At 41.5% G+C, this 22,092-nt stretch overlaps 1 protein-coding gene across 1 annotated transcript; it reads right to left on the minus strand.

Annotated features, from left to right (window-relative positions):
• Positions 1-3,942: 3,942 nt before the first annotated feature.
• LOC310677876 (uncharacterized protein) lies at positions 3,943-21,873 on the minus strand. The gene is made up of 10 exons (XM_083441056.1): positions 21,753-21,873; positions 21,242-21,432; positions 19,919-20,029; positions 18,216-18,293; positions 16,324-16,699; positions 12,631-12,671; positions 10,321-10,419; positions 9,215-9,298; positions 5,145-5,222; positions 3,943-4,611 (listed from the first exon to the last, which is right to left on the minus strand). Exons 2-10 carry the CDS (start codon positions 21,420-21,422, stop codon positions 4,235-4,237), a joined length of 1,425 nt encoding a protein of 474 aa, XP_083297182.1. The 5' UTR covers positions 21,423-21,432; positions 21,753-21,873; the 3' UTR covers positions 3,943-4,234.
• Positions 21,874-22,092: the final 219 nt, after the last annotated feature.

Consider the following 22,092-nt stretch of genomic DNA (forward strand, 5'->3'; position numbering starts at 1 on the left):
TCACCTCCCACCTGCTTGCTCTTAAAGCAACACCGTCCATTTAGGGAAATTTCCACGCAGCTTTCCATCTGCTCCTGCTCTGTTTGCTTCCCACAGTTTGGGCGAAATACAAACTGGACAAGGTGGCTTTGCACCCCTCAGAGGTTTTACGAGAAGGACAAATGAGTCATTGGTACATTCTCGTTAAAGCCATTTACATTGGAGGTGGCGGGGATGCTGCTATAATTAATGTCGTGCTGTGTACGCCGAGCCAATTACTTTTCAGGAGCTGTAAAGACAACTGCTGAATTTGCTGGACTCTGGATTTGCCTGTGATTCGGTTTCAGATTTCTAACTGAAAATTGCATGCATCTTTAGCATTTCCAACTTTCCAAGTGATTACTGTTTTATTGATTTCTAGTATTACAAAAGGAGTGAGATACAAAAACAAAATCCCAACTTACTCCCCTCCTCCCTCTGGCACGGATCAGTCTATTTAAGCTTGCCAAAGTCCAGTCTTTAACTGCATCTTGAAATGTAGACATTTAGCTGGTGATCATGTTTATTACAGTGGTACCTCGCAAGACGAATGCCTCGCAAGACGAAAGAGTTTTTTGTTTTTTGAGTTGCTTCATAAGATGAATTTCCCTATGGGCTTGCTTCGCAAGACGAAAACGTCTTGCTCCTTTTTCTTAAAACCGTCAATGCATTCCTATGGGAAACTGTGCTTCGCAAGACGAAAAATTCACAAGATGAAAAAACTCGCAGAACGAATTAATTTCGTCTTGCGAGGCACCACTGTATTGTGTTGGGAAAAGCTTCGCCTGTACACCATACTGCTCCTAAGGGTACGAGAGCAAGCACTAGTCATTAATCTGCATATTAATTTGGCTGATGTGGAAATTCAATCTATTCGCTGCTTTGAAGGACATCTTTAGGAGAAGAAAAGGCTAAGAAGCAAACCCTACACAAATTCGGAGTCCCTAAGATGGTTGGATGGTGCTTTGCATGCCTCCTTCTGGCAAGCCAAGCTGGTGCCAAACGTATTGCTCTCTTTTCCGCTGGACCACATCAGCGAGGCCAAGAAGGGGGTCTTCTTGTCTGCACAGCCCAGGACCTCTGTATGCACTGCCCAGGCTGTACCCTGGGGAAGTCACTTCAGTGCAGCTAACGCAGCAAAAACAATGCAGGGGGCAGCAGTTATGAGTTGCCAGTCTCTGCAGCCACAGCAGGCGCTGTGATTCTCCAGGAGTTTGGCTTCACCCCCAGTGTGGCCATGTCTTTGGAGGAGCCCACATAAAAGCACTCCCCACCCTGCTGCTGTCATACCTAGTGGGCTCTTTGGTAATCCTAGGATTTGACGGGATACTTTTATATGTGTGAAGGTAGTTTTCCACATAGTTCTAAAGGACTTAACTGCCTGATAAGCCTGCTTCAGATGGAATTCCTAGAATGAGGCAGGGAGGGAAGGAAAACCTCCTTTGTAGGGTTGTTATCGTCTGACTCAGAGGAGGTGCCTATGTATTTAAGATTCTAGTTCTGTTACAGAAATGCACTGCACCAACCCCTGCCGTATTATAATAAACAATAATAGACGTTTTAAAATAGTATCATTAATAGTCAACCTGCCTAAATTATCCTCCCATCTGTCGCCCGTACTGGATGGTTACGGTATTGATTATGTCTATGAAGCAAAAAAAGCCCCCACCCTACCACATTTCCTAATTTAGCAATGTAGTGGCTAACGCTGTGAGAAATAAGCTAGGAAGATGATGGTGATGATGATGATGAATCGTTTATACCCCGCCTGACTAGGTTGCCCCAGCCCTCTGGGTCGCTTCCATCATATATAAAAACTCAATAAAACTATACAGGGCTGCTTTCAGATGTCCTCTAAAGGTTGTATCGTTACTTATTTCCTTGGTTCAGAGGTTGCATAACTCCATACCCTCCAACATTTCTCTGATGAAAATAGGGACGTCCTACAGAAAAGCGAAATATTCTGGAATCGACTCAGAAACTGGGATGGCTTCTGTAAACACAGGACTGTCCCTTGGAAAATAGGGACACTTGGGGCAGATCTACACTCATGGATTTTAATATTAAGGAAGGTTTAAGGAATGGTTTTGATAACATATATGGACACGACATCCTATTTTTAACATTCGTAATGTGTTATTAAAATGCAGCATAGCAAACCAGCAGCAGGGAAACAGTATTTTGATGGGGAAAAACCTAAAGTAAACAAGTTTTAATTAACGAGTATGTGACATTTTAGAACGACGTATCTAATATTGTTCTAATAATGTTAAACAGGTCAGTGTAGATCCAGCCTTGGAAGGTCTGTAAGAGTCTGGTTGTCCTCTTGGCCTTTGCAGGAATCAATGTCCTTGGTGCCCATTCTTAGTTACATAGAATGTAAAACAATTTTGAAGAGGCAAGAAAAGGGGGAATATATGCACAGCGTTGCCAAAATTAATAATCTGAATATCTATGCAAATACCAACACAGGTGCCAGCGTGTCCAGTCGGGGAAGTGTGCTATTCAATAACACAGCAACTACCTTGAACAAACAGTTGTAAATCCCAGGCTGAGTAAACAATTCAGGCATCAACAAAATGGAAGGGGGAGGATGATTTATGTGCCACGAAATGAAAGCAGTGTTGAATCACCCATAACAGAAATGCTTTGCCCTGGCACAGACTGAACAGGTGGAAAACACCTGCTATTTGGCTTGTAGAGAAACAAATGATATTAAGATAATGTTTTCCATCACGTCCTCTTTCCCCTCACCTTGACTCACCTGTAGCTCTGATGTATTACCTTTGAAGCGCGCTTCTACCCTGCAAAGCTGTTTCACTATTTTTAAAATGTTCATTTTGAAGTAGGTTTGCCAACTGAACAAAAATATATATATAGTCAGGCTTGTGCTTTTAGCAGGCATGAACTTCATGAACCCTGCAAAGCATTGCGGAGACAGGCAGAGCCCCCCAACCCAGGCGACCCCCGAGTGGAATAATGACTCAAGACAAAGTGCTATGGGATTAAATTGGCCACAACTTTATTATATTTCAGACGTGGGTAGACCTTGGCTCAGACGTTGGGCGTTTATCCCTCCCAGTCCCCAGCCGGGGATCTGGGGAACATCAGGATTATCCAATGTGTTTGGGCCGGCTCTGGAGAACATATGTTCAAGCAGAGAGCCTGCCCCCTGTTTCGCCGTCGTTGCAGGGGAGAGCAATGACAACCTCTTGGTGTGTGGCCAATGCCTCCCCTCAAGACCCCTTTAACGGGGAACCCTGGGATCACTGCCGCAAGGGGTGTGTGGATCACTGCTTCACCCCTCCCCCCAATTTAGGAAGATAGACTAAAGGATTCCTCCCAAGGCCTGATATTGCCAAAGTTGTGATGTTTTGCTGCGGGAAAGGCAAAACCTGCCAATGCAGGAAAATTCCTTCCCGGCTCTTCAACAGCGACCATGACATAGCAGTGCCTGTGTACCTATGGAGAAGACTTAACTGAGGGAGGGAGAAGCTCTGGAGCCAACTGACGCTTCGCAGGTAAGATTCACCTTCTGTTGTGTGGGAGGGCAGGGCAGTCCCTCCCCCTACCTGGCTGATCCCCTGGGAACGCCTCCCCAGGCGGGATTGGGCGATTGGCTGAGGTAGGTGGAGACCTCCAGGTATCCAGCCTGGGGAGGATGAACTACCAGGAGCCGCACTGGGATCCGGGGGGCTGCATGCAACTACCCAAAAGGCGCCCCCCATTTGATGTGGGGAGCGGTCATTGCCACCATTTTTATAATGTTCATTTTGAAGTAGGTTTGCGAATTGAACAAAAAAGGAACCTCACCACAGCATTAGCATCTGCTCAGATCAGCTCAGATCTCCCCCTACATACCCCATGGACACACATTTATGTCTTAGTCAGATTTTCCCCCTCAGTAACGACATTAGCAACAAATTCTAATTCTTAACTGATCATCCTATTTATTATCACATTTTCAGTCATGTCTCAGACATTCCAATTCTGCATCTAAACAAAGCTGACATTGACCCAGTTAGTTTAGCTCATCCTTTGCACTCAGAAAACATAAAGGAAAGCAATGCATTGTGCTTTTATTGTTTTCCCTTTCTGAACACAGAAAAATCACAACTTATCAAGTTACATATCTGATTAGTTGCTATAACCCACAATTACATAGAACCTAAAAAGAACACCCAACACCCTTTATTAAGATCTGTGACAGTTCAGTTTAAAACTCACAGACGGTGAGGCGGTACACATCACACCGTTTATCATTCCAGGTGCCATCACTGTACATTTCAACACATTTTTCTGCCCCTTTCCCTGTGGGCTCATTTTCATACCAGTTTGTATAATTCAGGGACTCCCCGTTCAGGTACTGAAATTCCCCAGGAACATGCCCTTCAGTAATGCCCAGGTAAACATATGTGTTAAAGGATTTAACAAAGCTCATAATAGCATCATTTTCCTTCTTGTTCGTCGGAGAAGCAATGGTGCCATGGGCTGCTTTGCAGATTCTTACTGAATTGTTAAAATCAGCCGTTTTTTCAGTGCTGGCAAACACTTTACTGCCAACTGTTACAATCTTTCCACTCAAAGCCAAGGCTGAAAAACAAAATGGAAGACCCGATTAGTCCTATTAGATGACAGGAGTGATCCAGTAGCAAATCACACTGTGCATGTTGAAGTTAACTCTTTATTACCAAGAACAGGATCTGCACAGGCTTGGTGGAGAGTCTGGTTTAACGAGCACAGGAACTGATTCTCAGTAGGTCTTGCCCCATGTATCAGCTACTAAGACTAAAGATTCCCACCTCCCAAAGCTGTCTTTCTCTCCAGAGTCCACCCCACCCTCCCAGCAATCAGAGACTGCATCTGCGTGCTTGTCTTTGCTCCTCCTGCTTCATGGTTCTGGGAGACCAGGGAGAGAGGAGTTGGTTGCAGCAAGAGGAGACGATGCCCATGACTGTTCACCAGCCTGACTCATCTCTGCCTCTTGGCCTCCCTCCTCCCATTCTCCTGCTTCAGTTTCTGCCTCTCATTCTGGACTCCCCTCTGCCACAGACTCTCCCAGTTCACTAAGCCCTGTCCCCCCTCACCTTATGGAAGGAAGCAATGATTTAAATAAAAAAAGGTACCTCTTTCTATTATGGTGATTCTGTATTTGATTTCCTTAAGGTCATCTTGCAGTTTAGGATCCTCCGATGCAGACAGACCTGCGAACAAAAGTGACAATTATTAATTTGTTTTGTTTTATCCGTTTGTGTGGTACTTTGAAATTCACAAGAAAAGATAACAGTTTTTCTTAACAGCTGCCTTGAATAGGAATGGATTATATAAAAGTGGTGTTAAATCATATTTTTTTTAAGTGCACCAAGCATATTGGTTTTGTTTTTCATCTGAAATAAATACATTTTGCTGCAGTAAATGGACTTGTGATATATTTGTTATCCAGATTATGAACTGGTGAGAAATGTTTCTTATACACTGGAAAGAAAATGCTGGTTTTGTCTGACTATCTATTCAGGCTGCATTCCTATGCATGCTTACCTAGGAGTAAGACCTAATATACTGGGATTTACAGTTCTGAGTAAACATGCCTAGTTTGCACTTGCCAATAAAACCCAGGAGTTTTCAGACTGCAAACCTAGTATCCTTATCAGATCTTTTTAACACCAATGATGACAGAGGAGCTTCTTTAAAAGACAGATTACCCAACATAACTGTGATGTGTATTGCAGAGGGTTCTAGTATGGACTGCTGCATTCATTCAGTTAATGTGGGGCGACACAGAGGCCTCAGAAGTCCGCTGCATGCCTTGCACACTCTGTGTAAGATGTCTGTCCTAGGATGTTCTCCAGAATCATTATGTAAGCACATCTTTGTTGTTGTTGGCATCCGACTGTCTCAGGAGACAATGGAAGAATGTGTCTTCAGCGGCAAAGTCTAATAATTGGAGAGTTACAGCGCCTGCTGTGGCTGTAGAGTCTGATAGGGGAGAGATATGTTTTATTGCTGGTGGGTCAAATGAAGGCATCCATTTTTGCTGCTACTGGTACACTATGGCGTTTCTTAACTCTCTGTGCTCCTCCCAGAATATATACTAATTTTGTACTCAAGGGCTGGGTTAGGGCAGCTATGGCAGCCAAAACAGGTTTACAGAGAACCAAGAGGGAATCATCAGTATATTTGGGCGTATCCCAAAGTTTGCAGATGTAGAAAAAAATATATTTTGTGGGGTGGGGGATGCCCGAGAGGTAACCTAGCCCCATAGCCTGATGTGGACTGAGCATGCTCAGTGGGCACAGAATGCCTCATGGCTCATGGATGGGGGGAACTGGGGAGTGTGGGGGTTGGTGGGAGGGAATATCCTGAAATAAGGCATGGCTGACATTGCATACTGAACATAGAATCATAGAATTGTCGAGGTGGAAGGGACCACGAGGGTCATCTAGTCCAACTCTGCAATGCAGGAATCTTTTGTCCAACATGGGGCTCGGACCAACGGCCCTGAGATTTAGAGTCTCATGCTCTAGCAACTAAGGAGCACTCAACACTGCATCATTATCACTGATGATATTGATGATAATATAAATAACTTGTTCTCTGCAAATCCTCAGGGGTTCCTGAGAAGACAAATTGATCTGGAAAAAGAGGTTTCCTTGGTAGATAGTTTGAAAACTATTCTTCTTCTCTATCAGTTCACTGATCAAAGGGGAAGCCTGGAGGGGATAGCAACCAGCTAATGGACTGAGATTTTAAAACTAAAGAATGTTGTGTCTGGAGTGTTGACCTGATTCGGTCAGAAAAATTCATTTTGTTCAATTACTGTCAGCTTTGAACCCTGAATATTCTTGCGGAACGATTTTTGCAGAATGACTTTTGCAAGAGGATAGTTTTAAAGCTTATGCTTCCCTCTAGTGGCCTGGCTATATATTATTGAGTCCAGTGGGAATTTGATGCTGAGAATATGCATTTGCACAGAACTGCAGTGGAAGACAGGAGTGCCTGGTGTGCTCTGGTCCATGGGGTCATGAAGAGTCGGACACGACTGAACGACTAAACAACAACAAACGAACAGAGCTGCAATTAGTTTTCTAGTTCACCAAGATTCTTGCGGGGCAATGAAAAGGAATAATTAATATTTGGTGCTTTTAGACTGATTGATGACCTTGTACTTCATAGCAGGTTTATGGTTTCGCATTTATGGCCTTATTCATTGGGATTATATGTGCTTTCCCCCTGTAACTTTCCCATAAACTCATTTAGCTCGGCTGTGATTCTCAAACTCTCTCTGGAAACCTTTGTTACATTTTCAGAGCACTAAACAGCTGAGCTGGAGGAGGTGAAGGTGCCCGTCAGCCCTGCCCAGCTCCCTGCTGGTGAGGAACACCCCAAGTCAGCCCTGAAACAAGCATTTTGGGGCAGGGAATGTAGCAACAGACCCAATCTGGGCATCTTCCCTGCTCCTTCCGCCCTGGTTGATGGCTGTGGATGTGGCGGTGCCTATGCCACTCCCTTAAGCCCTGCCACTTCCAGCCAGGGGTTTGGACCATAGCCTAAGGAACACTGTGTAGCTTAAGTGTGCTGAAGCCAAAGGCAATTAAAAAAAAAATAATGTTATAAACTTCAACAGTACTGAAAGGAATTGAAAAATTAAGGAGTGGATCCACCAGAAGGTGAGAAAGTGGGGAGAGGGTTTTGTGAGTGTAGAAATGAATAAAAGTGAAGGGGGGGGGGACCCACATGTCAGTTCACACCAGGCCATAGTTTAGTGCTATGTTTGCAAGCTAGAAGAAGCACAAGTATTTATTTTATTTTAATCAAATTTATATGCCACCCTACACTCACAGGTCTCATGTTCCTTGCTCTTTTATCTTTCCATGTGGCTGGGAGAAAGACTTCTGCACTTCTACAGTGTGTCACTTACTGTAACAACTTCATGGTTTTTCTAGGAAAAAAGCACAGACTAGTACTATTAAGCTTTAGTACCTTATCCCCTCATCCCAATCATATAATATATGCAGAGAGACAGAATATTAATATGAATATTAATGGCTACCATCAAACCTCAATAACACAGAGTTCAATGGAATATACATTTCATCACATCAGCTCGGACAGTAACTCCAAACACCAAACAGAGCACCATTAGCATAATAGCCAGGGTTCAAAATCATTGTCCTTAAATTCATGATTATTATTTTTAAAAATCTAGTACCATAAAATATTGTTAGCACTTGCATGAAACCTGAGTGGCTTGGACAATTGGCAAAGAAGAGAAGAGTTTGGATTTGATATCACACTTAATCACTACCCTAAGGAGTCTCAAAGCGGCTAACAATCTGCTTTTCCTTCCTCCCCCACAACAAACACTCTGTGAGGTGAGTGGGGCTGAGAGACTTCAAAGAAGTGTGACTGGCCCAAGGTCACCCAGCAGCTGCATGTGGAGGAGCGGAGATGCGAACCCGGTTCCCCAGATTACGAGACTACCATTCTTAACCACTATACCACACTGGCAAAGAGTGAACATGGCAAAACTCGTATTCAAGTTCAATTACTGTGAAATTTTCCAACATCTCTAATCTCAACCTTAGACAAGCACAAAGATCCGAATCAGACTTTTGCCTCCATGCACATAGCAAATTTATTTTTATTTTCTTTCAGTTATATCCTGCCTTTATTCCACCATCACTGAAACCATTGTGGCATCCATGAGGTTGCCAAGTGGTCACCCATCCAAGCTGTGAGCAGACCTTGGCCTGCTTAGCTTCAGCAAGGTGGCAGCTCCAAGTATCTCCAAGCCTTATCCTAGGACTGGAAGAAGCACATGCTAGGGAGAGTAGGACCATGTCTGTTGGCTCCACCCCGGTTCCATACAGCCCGTCACTTCCACTCCAACATCCGAACATTTAGTATGACCTCTGAAAATGGGAGCCTACACACATAAACTGTCATGTCATTCATAAACTTGTATGACTAGGATTTCCAGCTATACGAGAGACCAGGTGCATACAGTTTGTAGGTTTATCTTTTTAGACGTTGCACTAAATGTGCATATGTTGTGGAAAGAGCTAGCAGGACATATGATATAAGAGACAGGGCCAAGAGGCACACAGTTCCTTGTTCAATCTCCACGCTTGTAAAATCTACCTGAAGGCAAAAACTTGGACTAAAATGCTATTTTAAAGATGATACCCATAGTCACCTGGTATCCCATGATCTCCCTTCTCGCCTTGTCTGCCCTTTAACCCTTGCGGTCCAGGGTGTCCAGGAGGACCTGGAGGACCTGCTGAAGTGAAAAATAGAAGGATGAAAACCTGGCACACACGTTAAAGACCGCCTGCATTTATTTCACATTCAATTTTAGAACTACTTAAACGTTCCCCACAAATTAGAACTGACCAAAATGCAACAAAGAAGGAATTCTGTTTTGAGGGGTTTCAAACATTTGCATCACAAGCACAACACCTTACGGGACCTCCTCTCCTGGCACGTCCCACAGAGGAACTTATGGTCTTCAAACAAAAACATCTTGAAGGTCCCAGGCCACAGAGAGGTTAGGCTGGCCTCAACCAGAGCCAGGGCTTTTTCGGCTGTGGCTCTGATCTGGTGGAATGCTCTGTCACAAGAGACTAGGGCCCTGTGGGATTTGACATCTTTCCGCAGGGCCTGCAAGACAGAGCTGTTCCACCAGGTCTTTGGCGAGGGCACAGCCCGACTCCTTCCTTTGGCAATCCTCACAGAACCCTAGCCCAATTGGTTGCCATTAATCTGATTTGAATTAATTTTATAATGAAATGATTTTAGAATGTGTATCAGAATCACACTAGAATCTTATCCCTCTGTATAATGCCAATTGCCTTTTAGTTAAAAAGAGAGTTTGTACATTTTGGAGAAATGCTGGGAAAGGATAAGCAGGTTACTTGTCTGTAGTATTTGGTTTGGTCCCACATCCATAACAGATATGGATCAGTTTGTCCTGTAGGCAAACTCTAACAACAAGAATAGGATGCAGATGCAACCTAGAGAAGCTGTTACCAGGGGAGCAGGGAGGGAATCCAAAAAAGCACAGGTCCAAATGGTACAGACCATGAGCTTTCCACATGGTCCAGATTCATGTGTCCTTTGATATGACCATGTAATCAATCAGTAACCTTCCAGATTTACTCCACAGAAAGCATGTATTTGGATTTTAAGAACGTGGAAATCATTTTCTCTTGAACATATTCCTGTTAAATTCAGTTGTGAAACTCAGACACTTCACGTCCTCCTGCTCACCTCTCCCAGGCCCTTGATTATTTCCAAGCTTACCTATAAGTTGTGGACATGTTTCCTGAGCATTGGTTACAAGCAGAGCAGCCGTTGCCACGAGGATATGAACCAACTGGGATGAAGGCATCCTTTTCAATCAGCTAAATGAAGCAGGGTGGGGGTGGGGAGAGAGATTTATCAGGTGTAGGTGCATCACAATAATTTTATTCTGTTATTTCCTTTTTCACCGTTTTGCTTCTGGATAGTGTGAATTGGGTAGGTCTGCCTTTAAACTGAATTGTATTTCCCCCCATCCCTAGTTACAACAATATAAAATGACAATATTAAAATCAATGGGGGAAAAAATTACAATCAAAAGGATAACGTGGAACTATATCTATCTATCATCTATCTCTATCTATCTATCATCTATCTATCTATCATCTATCATCTATCTATCTATCTATCATCTATCTATCTATCTATCTATCTATCTATCTATCTATCTATCTATCATCTATCTATCTATCTATCTATCTATCTATCATCTATCTATCTATCTATCATCTATCATCTATCATCTATCTATCTATCATCTATCTATCTCTATCTATCTATCTAACTATCTATCTATCTATCTATCTATCTATCATCTATCTATCTATCTATCATCATCTATATCTATCTATCTATCTATCTATCTATCTATCTATCTATCATCTATCTATCTATCATCTATCTATCATCTATCTATCTATCTATCTATCTATCTATCTATCTATCTATCATCTATCTATCTATCTATCATCTATCTATATCTATCATCTATCTATTATCGAAGGCCAGGGAAGCTAACCAATGATGATGCTAGTCATAACTTTGTATTGTATTACTTCAGTGCCTTGAGAAGCCGGCCCAGCTTTGCTTGCTTCCACCCTTCATCTCTGACTCATTCTGTTGAGTGTTATTGGCTGCTAGGTGACACGGAGTTCGTAAAAGGCAAACCTAGCCACTGCCCCCAATGGAGCATGCACTTGTTATATGCTCTTGGTTCCGCTCATCCTTGTAAAGTTTATATTGATAAACTAACTTCCTCGTGAGAATATGGTGGCACAACTCAGAAATAAGTGCCCATAAGGATCCATTTATTATGGTATTTTTCTTGAAGATAAATTGATGCCCTTCTCGCCTGCAGCTGTCTTCTTTATATAGGGTTTCTCTACTGATTGTTGTTATGATGCTCTTAGAGCTTTTAAAAACATTATATATAAATGCTTTAAAAAATAAATAGATATTCTCAATAAAATATGATTGGAATGAATTGAAAGAAGAGGGAAAATCTAAATGAACACTCTAATTTTATTCATCTTTACCCAGAAGTAAATTTAACTGAGTCCAATGACCTTACTCCAAAGTAAGCATGCAACCTGAGAAATGGTAATGCTACACTAAGAACACAATCCACATATATAAGAAATTTCATGAAGTTAAATGGGGCTTATATAGGATTTCAGCCTAAAACAGAGCTGTTTGACTTACCTCCTTCTTCCAACACTGAATACTGCAGAAGCGCTAAAAGGGTCCATTTATAGTACGTGTTATTTGATATATATGTTCATGTTAGATAGCGGTTGGCTTAACTTGATTTATCCCCCTCCATTTTATTTGCATAGTTGCTTCATTACATAAAAGACGGAATGGTCAACAGCCCATATTGATTCCCTAACTTTTTGAAATAAGATCTAACATAATGGGCAGGACAATGAACCTTTGAAAAATATTTCTGCTGAGGATTGTTTGCAAAATATAGGGTTTCTATACAACTTAATATAATTAATAAATAATGATATATCCAGTGTTATTTTGGGGGGGGGGGGGACGGGACAAATCAAGACATAGTGCACATAAGCTACAAGCTGTTCTCAGTAGATCTCTATAAAAACACACAACCTTTGTATATATTATTTCCCCACATGATGTAGAATCTACACCTATGAAAAGGTTTTTAGTAATCTGACACACCTGACCTAGAACATTCAACACAGGGAGACATACAGCTCCTCTAGGTCAAACGCTCTGTTTTTCACCTTGACATTGGGACGATGTCAACCAATAACCCACCACCGCTATGTTCTTCTCTGGAATTAAGGGATATTATATGATGTTCAACAGGGTTTTAGTTCAGACATGGCACAGACCTCACCCCTAGACACACACACAAGCCATAACAAAAAAACTGACTTGGGAGATTTGTGAGAATGCCTGATTCATGCCACTCTTCCCAGTCAAAAACAAAAAAAGGTGTGTGTGTATAGGGGTAAGATTACAGAAACAGAAACATTTATATGAAGACCCTTTATCATATGTTACCATTATTTGGGGGAAGGTTCTTCCCTGTTTCCTGACTATGGCTGGGTAAGACCGGATGCACGAGAGAAAGAGCCAGCTCTGCTTGCAGAAACTACAGTGGTACCTCAGGTTACAGACACTTCAGGTTACAGACGCTTCAGGTAACAGACTTCGCTAACCCAGAAATAGTACCTTGGGTTAAAACCTTTGCTTCAGGATGAGAACAGAAATCGCGTGGTGGCAGCGCAGCGGCAGCAGGAGGCCCCATTAGCTAAAGTGGTACTTCAGGTTAAGAACAGTTTCAGGTTAAGAACGGACCTCCAGAACAAATTAAGTTCTTAACTCGAGATACCACTGTATGGGATTTTCTTCCAATGGATGCCCAATTGACCCTCTCTCTGCCTGTCTTCTGCCATCTTTGCATTTAAAGCAAGCTTTGAGTTTACCTGCTTTGAAATGGTAGGTGTTGATCCTATAGATTTTAGTGGTTTTAAATGACTAAGACAATCTCTAGCATCTTTTAAATTGCTTTATTAAGACAATGTACCTATATTTCAAATATTGATGTGAGCTGCTGCTTATAGATAGTGCTACCACAGCCTCCCACCATATAAGGAACAGTGGGATACAAATGTTGTTCACACACACACACACACACACACACACACACTAACCCAAGCAAAAATATTTGTTATTTTAGGGCAGAGGGAAGGGGCTGCACCTCTCTTCTGAAATACTGCTTGATATAGTATTTTATGACCCCAGCATTTTAATTTTGTACATGTTTGCAGAAGAGTTGTACTGAGTGGAGGAGTGCCAGTAAGATTCATTTAGATTTAGAAAGGGGAAGCAGATTCAGAAGTTTGGAGAAACTCCAAGTTATAAGAACTTACTATTGCTTTAAGAAACACTGGGAACCCCCAGAGAAACCAAAACAGCAAATGCCCCAAAGGATCAAAGAGTCAAAGCACAATCTTTGTATGTTTACTCAGGGGTAAGTTTCACTGAGTTCAGTAGCATTTGTGTCCAAAGACAGAATCCCACTGTGAGACAAAGACATCAGAACCAAGTTCAATGTCAGCATTCAGGCTGCGGAATAAGCCAGCACTGGATGAGCTGTTCAGTGTTGTCATGGACCAAGCAACCATGACAAAGCCACAAAAGCAGACTGAGAAAAGCAATGAACCCCATCCCTACTCCCAGGTAAACCGTATATAGGATTGCAGCCTCCACTTCTCAGCCCGTATCTGTTGGGATCTGGTTTCAGAAACAATTTTAGATTACTCAATTGAGTCATATGTGGCTAGGCAGAAAGCCCTCATATATAAGCTCTCCAAGTACAGAGCTCTCTGTATTGAGGCACCTTGTAAACAAAGCTCTGCTCTCTCTACAGTGTGGAATTAAGCCTTTTACAAATAATGTCTCATAATAGAATTCCTCTCATTAAAAGCAACAGTACTTGGACAAGTTCCCAAGCACTCTTCAATGCAGCGAACATCCTGTTTCTCAAACATTCCACTGGAAATTATTCCTCTCGGCAAATACTGTTTACCGATTATACATGTAATATTTAATTAGCTTTTTCTAATGCGCAGACTTTGGAGGAGGGCCAGTCGGGTGGCTCAGTTTTGTGGGTGGAAGCAGCAGGCGTGCTCTCTCTCCTCCATCATATGTTCACTATTCATATGTTCACTGAGTAGGGTCATGGGAGTTACGCATGCAGGACTTGTGATGCCCTTTAAAACCTCTGGCTGCCCACCTATGTCTCTGTTGCTCCTGAAGAGCCAAAAGGTCACTAATGCCTCGTTTACACGTCACCTAGAGTGGTATGGTTAACACATCTCCATAGCTGCTGCAACAGAACTCCACGTACACAGGGCTTTTTCTCAGCCGGAACTCTCCAGAACACTCCAGAACTCCGTTCCAGCATCTCTCAGGTGGATACTATTGCCATTCTAAGAGAACAAGGGAGGCGCTCATCATGAGTTTTGGCACCTCTTCTTCTAGAAAAATAGCACTGCAAGTACAGCAATAACATATCTTCAGGGCAACTATTTACAATTGCTGAGACAGATGTATAGAAGGGCAAACTATTCCCCGTTAGAACACTTCATTTTTTAAATCCAAATTTTCCTGTCAATTTTTGTCTGTCTGTCTTCCTTCCGTCCTTCCTCTCTTTCTCCTAAAGATGAAATGGAAACTTTCTGGCCTATAAAAGGCTCCTTAAAAAAAAAAGTTAAAAAGAAAGCAGCATATCTTCCCAAGGTAACGGGAAATCAAAATCTATTGCTGTTTTAGGTCGATACTAAAACAAGTGTCCCTGAAGAAATACTGAACTCAGATTGCTGGCTATGCAAGAAATATCCTGTTAGCATAAGCTGCTACTTTGACTTTGCCAGGCAAGAATTCACATCAGCTCCTGAGGGTGTTCTTGCTTTGGTCTGTTTTTTTAATTTTTATTTTGAGTTGAAATAGTGTAAATAGAACAAAAAGGAGACTAATCATCATCATCAAAAGCACAGCAATATTTGATATATCAGGATGCAACATTCAACATTCTGAAGGAGTGAGCCCTTCAACATTTGCAAGGTGTTTAAAGGTTGTGCAGTGTAGTACAGTAGTCTCATCCTTGCTACTTTAATAAACTTTATTAATGATTGACAGGCAAGTCCTCCAAGTACAGCCTTCCTTCAGGCTAAGCTATCCATTAACTGGCCGTTGTAAACAGAATGAAATACCATATTGGGTCACACATCTGCTGTTATCAGCTGCTGCTCTAGACACTCATATGCACAAGTGCTAAAGAAGTGTGTTTAAACCTCTGTTCCTAATAGGCTCAGGGCTGGTTTAATCCAAATAGCAGAATGACAGGAAAACAAGCTTTTCCTGGACTGCACCATTTCAGAATATGGGGGTGGGGTGGGGTGGGGTGGGGAGTCACATGACTGCTGCCCTTGTCCTTCCTCACAATGGTGTAAGGTACTATTTCCTGACTGAGGGCTATTGTGACTGGAATGGGGAATCACTGTCATCACTCTCATAGTAGAATCAAAAAATGGCAGAGTTGGAAAGGATGCTGAGCATCATCTAGTCCAACCCCCTGCAATGCAGGAAGCTCAACAAGGGGTTCCCCATTCAATTTGAAACCATACAGACCCTGCTTAGCTTTGCAAATGTGATAGCAGTTTTATCCCTGCACCACTAGGATATTGATTAACTGAGAAGCATCAGAATCGCACATGAGGAGAATTGTGGTTCATGTTCCATTATTCATTTGTCTAGTTGGATAAATAAAGCACGTCTTATATTTTCCTAAGTACCAATTAGATGTTTTATGAAATACTAGGAAATCATGCTGAGATCTATTTCTTTGTGACTGATGGTGGAGTATTGCCAGCTACACCTGTGCCTTGAAAGCCAAAAATCCATGCAAAAATCACGAAAGACAACAAACACATAACTTCACAATCATTTTCAATATATTTGAATATGCATTTGAACATCAGTGATTCTGCTTTGCTTTAGATCTAACAGATAAATCTTTTAAAACAAATCTTTTAAATGTTCCTAAGCATGGAAATCCTAATTTTCTTGATTCTATGTGGCAGATGTGGGTAAAATAATAAATCTGATTTTTATCTGCAGAACCACAATTCCCAGAAGCCAAGGCAGTTTTGTTGGTTTAGGATTGTAATGTAGATGGAGGAATCTGACTAGAATTCACAGACAGTGAGACGATACTGGTTGCATTTTTTGTCATTCCAGGATCCATCTGTTTGCATCTCAACACAGTTTTCAGCTCCCTTGCCATTTGGTTCATATCGACGCCAGTTTGTATAATTGACAGCCATTCCATCTAAATATTCAAATTCTCTCGGAATAGGGCTCTCCTTAATTCCCAGGTAGGCATATTGGTTTTTCTCTTTCACAATCTCCAAAATAGCATCATTCTCTTTTTCATTCATGGGTTTGGCAACAGAACCCCCAGAATTCTGGCATGTTTGAAGTATGGTTTCGAAATCAACTACCTTTGCATTGGTGGCAAATATTTTATGTCCTGCTTTGTTTATCAGTCCTTTGAGAAGAAGCACTGCAACAGAGAAGAAAAATCATGGTTATCCATTTTGTACTATATTGCAACAAAAATTGATGCATGCAAGCCACTGCTACATTTTATAGCATCAAATGGAGAACATGCATGTATAAACTAGGAATGGGTGAATCAATCTTTCTCGAGGCCATATTACTTTTTTTGGTGTTGTCCCAATCTCACATCATACACATTGCTGTGCATTTCCATTTTTTTCTAAAAGGAATACAAATGCACAAAAGTGCATTTAAATACATTTTAAAATCTATATTTAAAAATGCCTTCTTTCTCTAAATGCAAATCGAGGGAGGATGTTCTGAAGCCCCATAGAAAGCACCAGATCTCCCTTTGTAAAGATGGACAGAGCTCCAACCTCAAAGAGCAAGATTCGATGTCCGATTCCTCATTTCTGCTACTGCAGAAACTCCCATGGCCCTTACTCTATGAACATCAGAGCACCAATATCAACAGAGCCAAAAGGGGCCAAAAAGAAGACTTGGATCTGAGGAACCAAATGCTTTCTCAGTCCCCTGACATGCCCCCAAACCAGAAAGAAAGCTACACCAACCCAGGCAATGGTGTGGAGGAACTTGGAGAAGGGAGAAGAAGTGCAATATCACTCCTGGCTCAGTGAGAGCCCAACTGGCATTGACTGTTGCAGATCAACCACATTCAGTGCTCCACCCCTCCCCAGTGACTTAAGTTTGCAGCCTAATGTCAAAATGGACATTAAAACAAACAAACTGATTTTTGTATGATTATTTTTGAGCCAAATACTGTGTTGACATATTAGGGAAGTGCAAAAGCAGGTGGGTAGATAGGTTCAGTCATTAAAAAGTTCCCTAAACAGGGCTGCCTTCAGATGTCTTCTAAACATCAGATAGTTGTTTACTTATTAGACATTTGATGGGAGGGTGTTCCACAGAGTGGGCGCCACTACTGAGAAGGCCCTCTGCCTAGTTCCCTGTAACTTTGCTTCTTGCAGAGAGGGAACCACCAGAAGGCCCTCAGCGCTGAATCTCAGTGACCGGGCTGAACGAATGGGGTGGAGACACTTCTTCAGGTATACTGGGCCGAGGCCATTTAGGGCTTTAAAGGTCAGCACCAACACTTTGAATTGTGCTCGGAAACGTACTGGGAGCCAATGTAGGTCTTTCAAGACCGGTGTTATGTTAAATTTTGATTGATGATAGGCAATAGAATTTCTCTCTCCCTACCCCCTTGCCAAGATAGTTTGAAAGAGGGATTGCTCCTTCTGGTGTGGATGCTCACCTTATGTTCACATTTGGTAAACAGGGTAGGGATTGTTTGTTTGTTTGTTCTTTTAGAGGCAGCAGAGAGAAAAAAATAAATAAATGTGTGAATGCAATGGGGAAGTGAGCTTCTCTCAAACCACTTTTAACTCTCTTGAAGCTGTCGCTTGAAGTTACACAAAAGAAAATAAGTCAGGATCTCCCGTGTTATTCTTAACATTGGTTTTCAGCAGTATTAGGAAGGGTAAAAACAAAGAGATTACCTCCTTCAAGCCTCAATATTTTTTGATTCAGACTTCTAAGGACTTCCTGTACTTCTGGATCAAGAGAAGCAGGACGGCCTGTCAATTAAAATAATAAGAAAAAACTGAGGTGAGCTGAGCTGTGCTTCATTGGCTACAGCAAATCCAGTGTTCTTGCTGTAAATCATTTTTGAAGGACATGTGGACATGTGTTTCCTTTTCAGCGAGGAATAATTCAGCCCATTTGTTGATCTTGAATTTATCAACGACCACCGAAAAATCCCTTCTGGAGTAAGATTTATTCCTAGCATATCAAAGACAGAAATCTCCCTTTCACCATTTAGTTTTAAGCTAGAGAATAAAAACCTATAAAACGGTTAATGCATTTTATTTTGTCCAATGATAGGTGAGTCAATGAATTGAACACAAATGGGAGTGTAATATCTGTAGCAGGTATCCTGCATGAATTCCAATCCACTTTCAAAGTCATTGATTCTGAACAAGCCTAATCTAATTGTGGTGCATCCTATTTCCTTTCTTTTAAGTCCTAAATTAGCTGCCTATTGATAATATATACATGAGGGTGGGGCTAACTCAATCAAAAGTAATTCCAAGCAAAGCATGAACCTTTCAAAAGGACGTTGGGGTAAATCTTATACAGTGGTACCTCAAGTTAATTCGTTCCGGAGGTCCGTTCTTAACCTGAAACTGTTCTTAACCTGAAGCACCACTTAGCTAATGGGGCCTCCTGCTGCCACTGCTGCCAAATCGCTGGAGCACGATTTCTGTTCTCATCCTGAAGCAAAGTTCTTAACCCAAGGTACTATTTCTGGGTTAGCAGAGTCTGTAACCTGAAGCGTATGTAACCTGAGGTACCACTGTAGGATCAATCAAACAGTTTGGCATCATTTTGAAAATCAGTCTCTGAAGCATGATACATAAGGCATATGCTTAACCTCAAGAGACATTGTACCAAAGTGTAATTGACAAATTAATCTGTGTCTGTGCAGTGAGCCAGATATTTCACCAACAGATTGAAAGCCCTTGTCTGCACTGTGTTTACTTGATCTTGTAGATGTCCTAGGCACAGACCAGTCTTTGTAGAAGGCCAAACAGGGATGAAGAGGCTTAGTCCCTTACCTTTATAATAGCATGAATTGTGTTTTATTATGCTTGGGGTATTCATTTATCTGAGTCGATTCAACATTAGCTTTGAGGCAATTAGGGATGGTTTCAATGTTGGTTCCTCTAAGTTTCTGATTTTTCCAAACTCAGTTTCAGTTCTGCACATTTTTTACATCTGTTTGTAAAATAAAATACTCACAAAAATTCACCAGGATTTTGGTGCAAATTTATCCTAAGATTCGTATTTTGTGTGTATATGGATTGCCTAATATACACATCTTTGTGAAGCAATGTCTAATATAATGTATATTTGCAAGCATATTCACGAATATATGCATCTTTATATACACTTTACCCTAGTATATGCATTTTGTACACAGTACATTACTTGGCTAGACTTATATTACAAAATTCGGGGAAGAGTGAATGTCAAAAGATGACTGTGTTTCAGTTCACATGTTGTAATGTGAAATGGATCAAATTTCTTCCTCATCCCCAAAAGTAATTAATAATTGCATCGCCTAAATGTACAGGGAAACTTGTCACAACAGTTTTCCTGGCTATTATATTATATTATAGGTTATGCAATTCCTTTTTACCTTCTGGGCCTCTCTCTCCCTTTTCTCCTTGTTCACCTCTTGGCCCTGGTGGACCAGGAAGTCCATCTCTTCCAGTAGCACCTGGCAGACCATTAGGAGGGCCCATTGGACCTAGAAGGAAACACAAGAACAAAGATATGCAAGGCACTCCTCAATGGTACATTATAGAAGTGGAAACTAAAGAATAATTTCAAGGCTGCAGGTGCCCTTCCAGGAAGCAGATTGCATTACAGTCTGCGTAACTCAATACCATAGTCCAATCTCCTTGGAATGATGACTCAGAAACCAAAATCTTACTATAAGTATCTCTTGTCCCTGAAGATATAAAAACCTTATTTCATGGGCAATGAAATATGATGACACATCAGCTAACCTTTTTAGTGTGTGCACACAAATCACTGAATACCTCTTAGCTGCTCACTGAATATTTTGATTACATAAAAAAGGAACAATTTAGTTATTCTTTCTTTCCCAAAGTATTTTTTTGGAAAGATTCAGGAAATCATCCTTCCAGTACAAAAGTAGAACCAAACTAAGAAATCTCCTTTCTTGAATGCATTGCCTGATAATTCACACAGTTAACATTTTTTTATTTGCTCGATACATTGAGTTACCCAATCCAGTTTTGTTTATGACGAAGCATAAGGAGAGACATGAAGACAGTCTTCAAATATCGGAAGGGCTACCACACAGAAGATGGGGTGGGCTTATTCTCTGTCCTAAAACATTAGGAGAAATAATACTAGGAGACACTGGGAGGTAGTGGGTCTCCTTCACTGAATGTATTTGAGCAGAGGGTGCTGGACAGCCATCGGTCAGAGATGTTGTAGTTGTGTCCTGCAAACCTCTGGTGAGTCACAGTTTGCAATTCGTTTTGGTGGGTCACAAGTTATTGCGGACCTAATCTGAGCATTTCTAGAGACTAGTAGGACCATAGTTTCTTGAAAACACCATGACTTTAGTTTTCTTGTAATTCACTGCCAGCTGTTCTCTTTGGCAGTATCCTGAGAATGCCCTCATCAACCTTTTTAGGCCCACTTTATGTGGAAAGGAGCTCTCATGATCAAATTGATGAATGTGTGTGTTTGTGGGATCCTTATCCCTGATCCCCACCCCAATTTTACCCAAATCATGTTCCCTCCCCAAAACTGTAATTAAGGGGGATATCACAAAAGGTAAAGGAGTTGGGCCTTTTTTAACACTCTGCTATTTGAACACTGATATGAATTGGTCTACAATCAGGTGTCTGTAAGATGCAATACTAGTTCATTACCGGCAATTTTTAATACTAGGCTTTGTATTATAATAGCAACAAGTTGATACCTGGTGGTCCTGGGTCGCCTTTCATCCCATCACGCCCATCTCTCCCAGGCACCCCACTTGACCCCGGAGTCCCTGGGATGCCTGGAACACCTGCACATTTGTCTCCTGCCTGTCCAAGACACGGAAGAGTAAAAATGGCGACTACTACTGCCGCATGAAGGAACTGGGACAAGACTTTCATTTCTGACCAGCTGTAAAAAAGAGAGAGCATACATTTAAAATAGCACAGCATTTCTCTCAGAATGAGCTCAGTCATATTATTCATTTTAAAAATAGTCAAAGCCATTAGTTCTAAACTGTGAAACTTCAAATGTTAAATAATTTTTGTTTTGGTCATTCGAGGTGGCCCCCCCCCCCAATGCTCATCCCGAACAAAGACAGACAAAGGTCAATATTACAAAAGGAAATAATGATGATACAAGATATTGCGATGAAATATTTCCAAGTGATGATGGTGATGATGTTTCAGCCAGTAATCTTGACCACTAAATGCTAACTGAAGTCAGCTTACCCTTGTGTTTCACCTGGATAAGAAAGAATGTTTCAGACCATGCAATTTATACAGTGCAGCTGCACAGCTGGCTTCATACTCAAGTAGAAATTTGATATACACTTGTGGACGTAGATGGAAGTTTGGTAAGGGTGGGTTTGAAGGAGTCCTTGTTTTATTAATGCACTCCATTTGCTTGGCAAATACTTCAGATATTATGAAGGACCCAGTGATGACATTTCCCTTGAAAACTGGAGTGGAAACACCTAAAGTTTTATTTAGCTAAACGTGGAGGAAAATCTGCAGGAATAAAGAGGATGATTCCAAACTGAAAGCTCAATAAAAAGATATAAAGATTTAC

The sequence above is a fragment of the Podarcis tiliguerta genome (genome assembly GCF_965153285.1).
Source record: "Podarcis tiliguerta genome assembly, chromosome: 5".
Classification (NCBI taxonomy): domain Eukaryota; kingdom Metazoa; phylum Chordata; class Lepidosauria; order Squamata; family Lacertidae; genus Podarcis; species Podarcis tiliguerta.

Excerpts from the sequence above, each read along its gene's own strand:
- LOC310677876 (XM_083441056.1), bottom strand. The coding sequence starts at position 21,422 with ATGAAAGTCTTGTCCCAGTTCCTTCATGCGGCAGTAGTAGTCGCCATT. Across the intron at positions 18,294-19,918 it reads GGGAGAGAGAGGCCCAGAAG|GCCGTCCTGCTTCTCTTGAT; the intron begins GTAAAAAGGAAT and ends TTTAATTGACAG. Across the intron at positions 4,612-5,144 it reads AATCACCATAATAGAAAGAG|CCTTGGCTTTGAGTGGAAAG; the intron begins GTACCTTTTTTT and ends TTTGTTTTTCAG.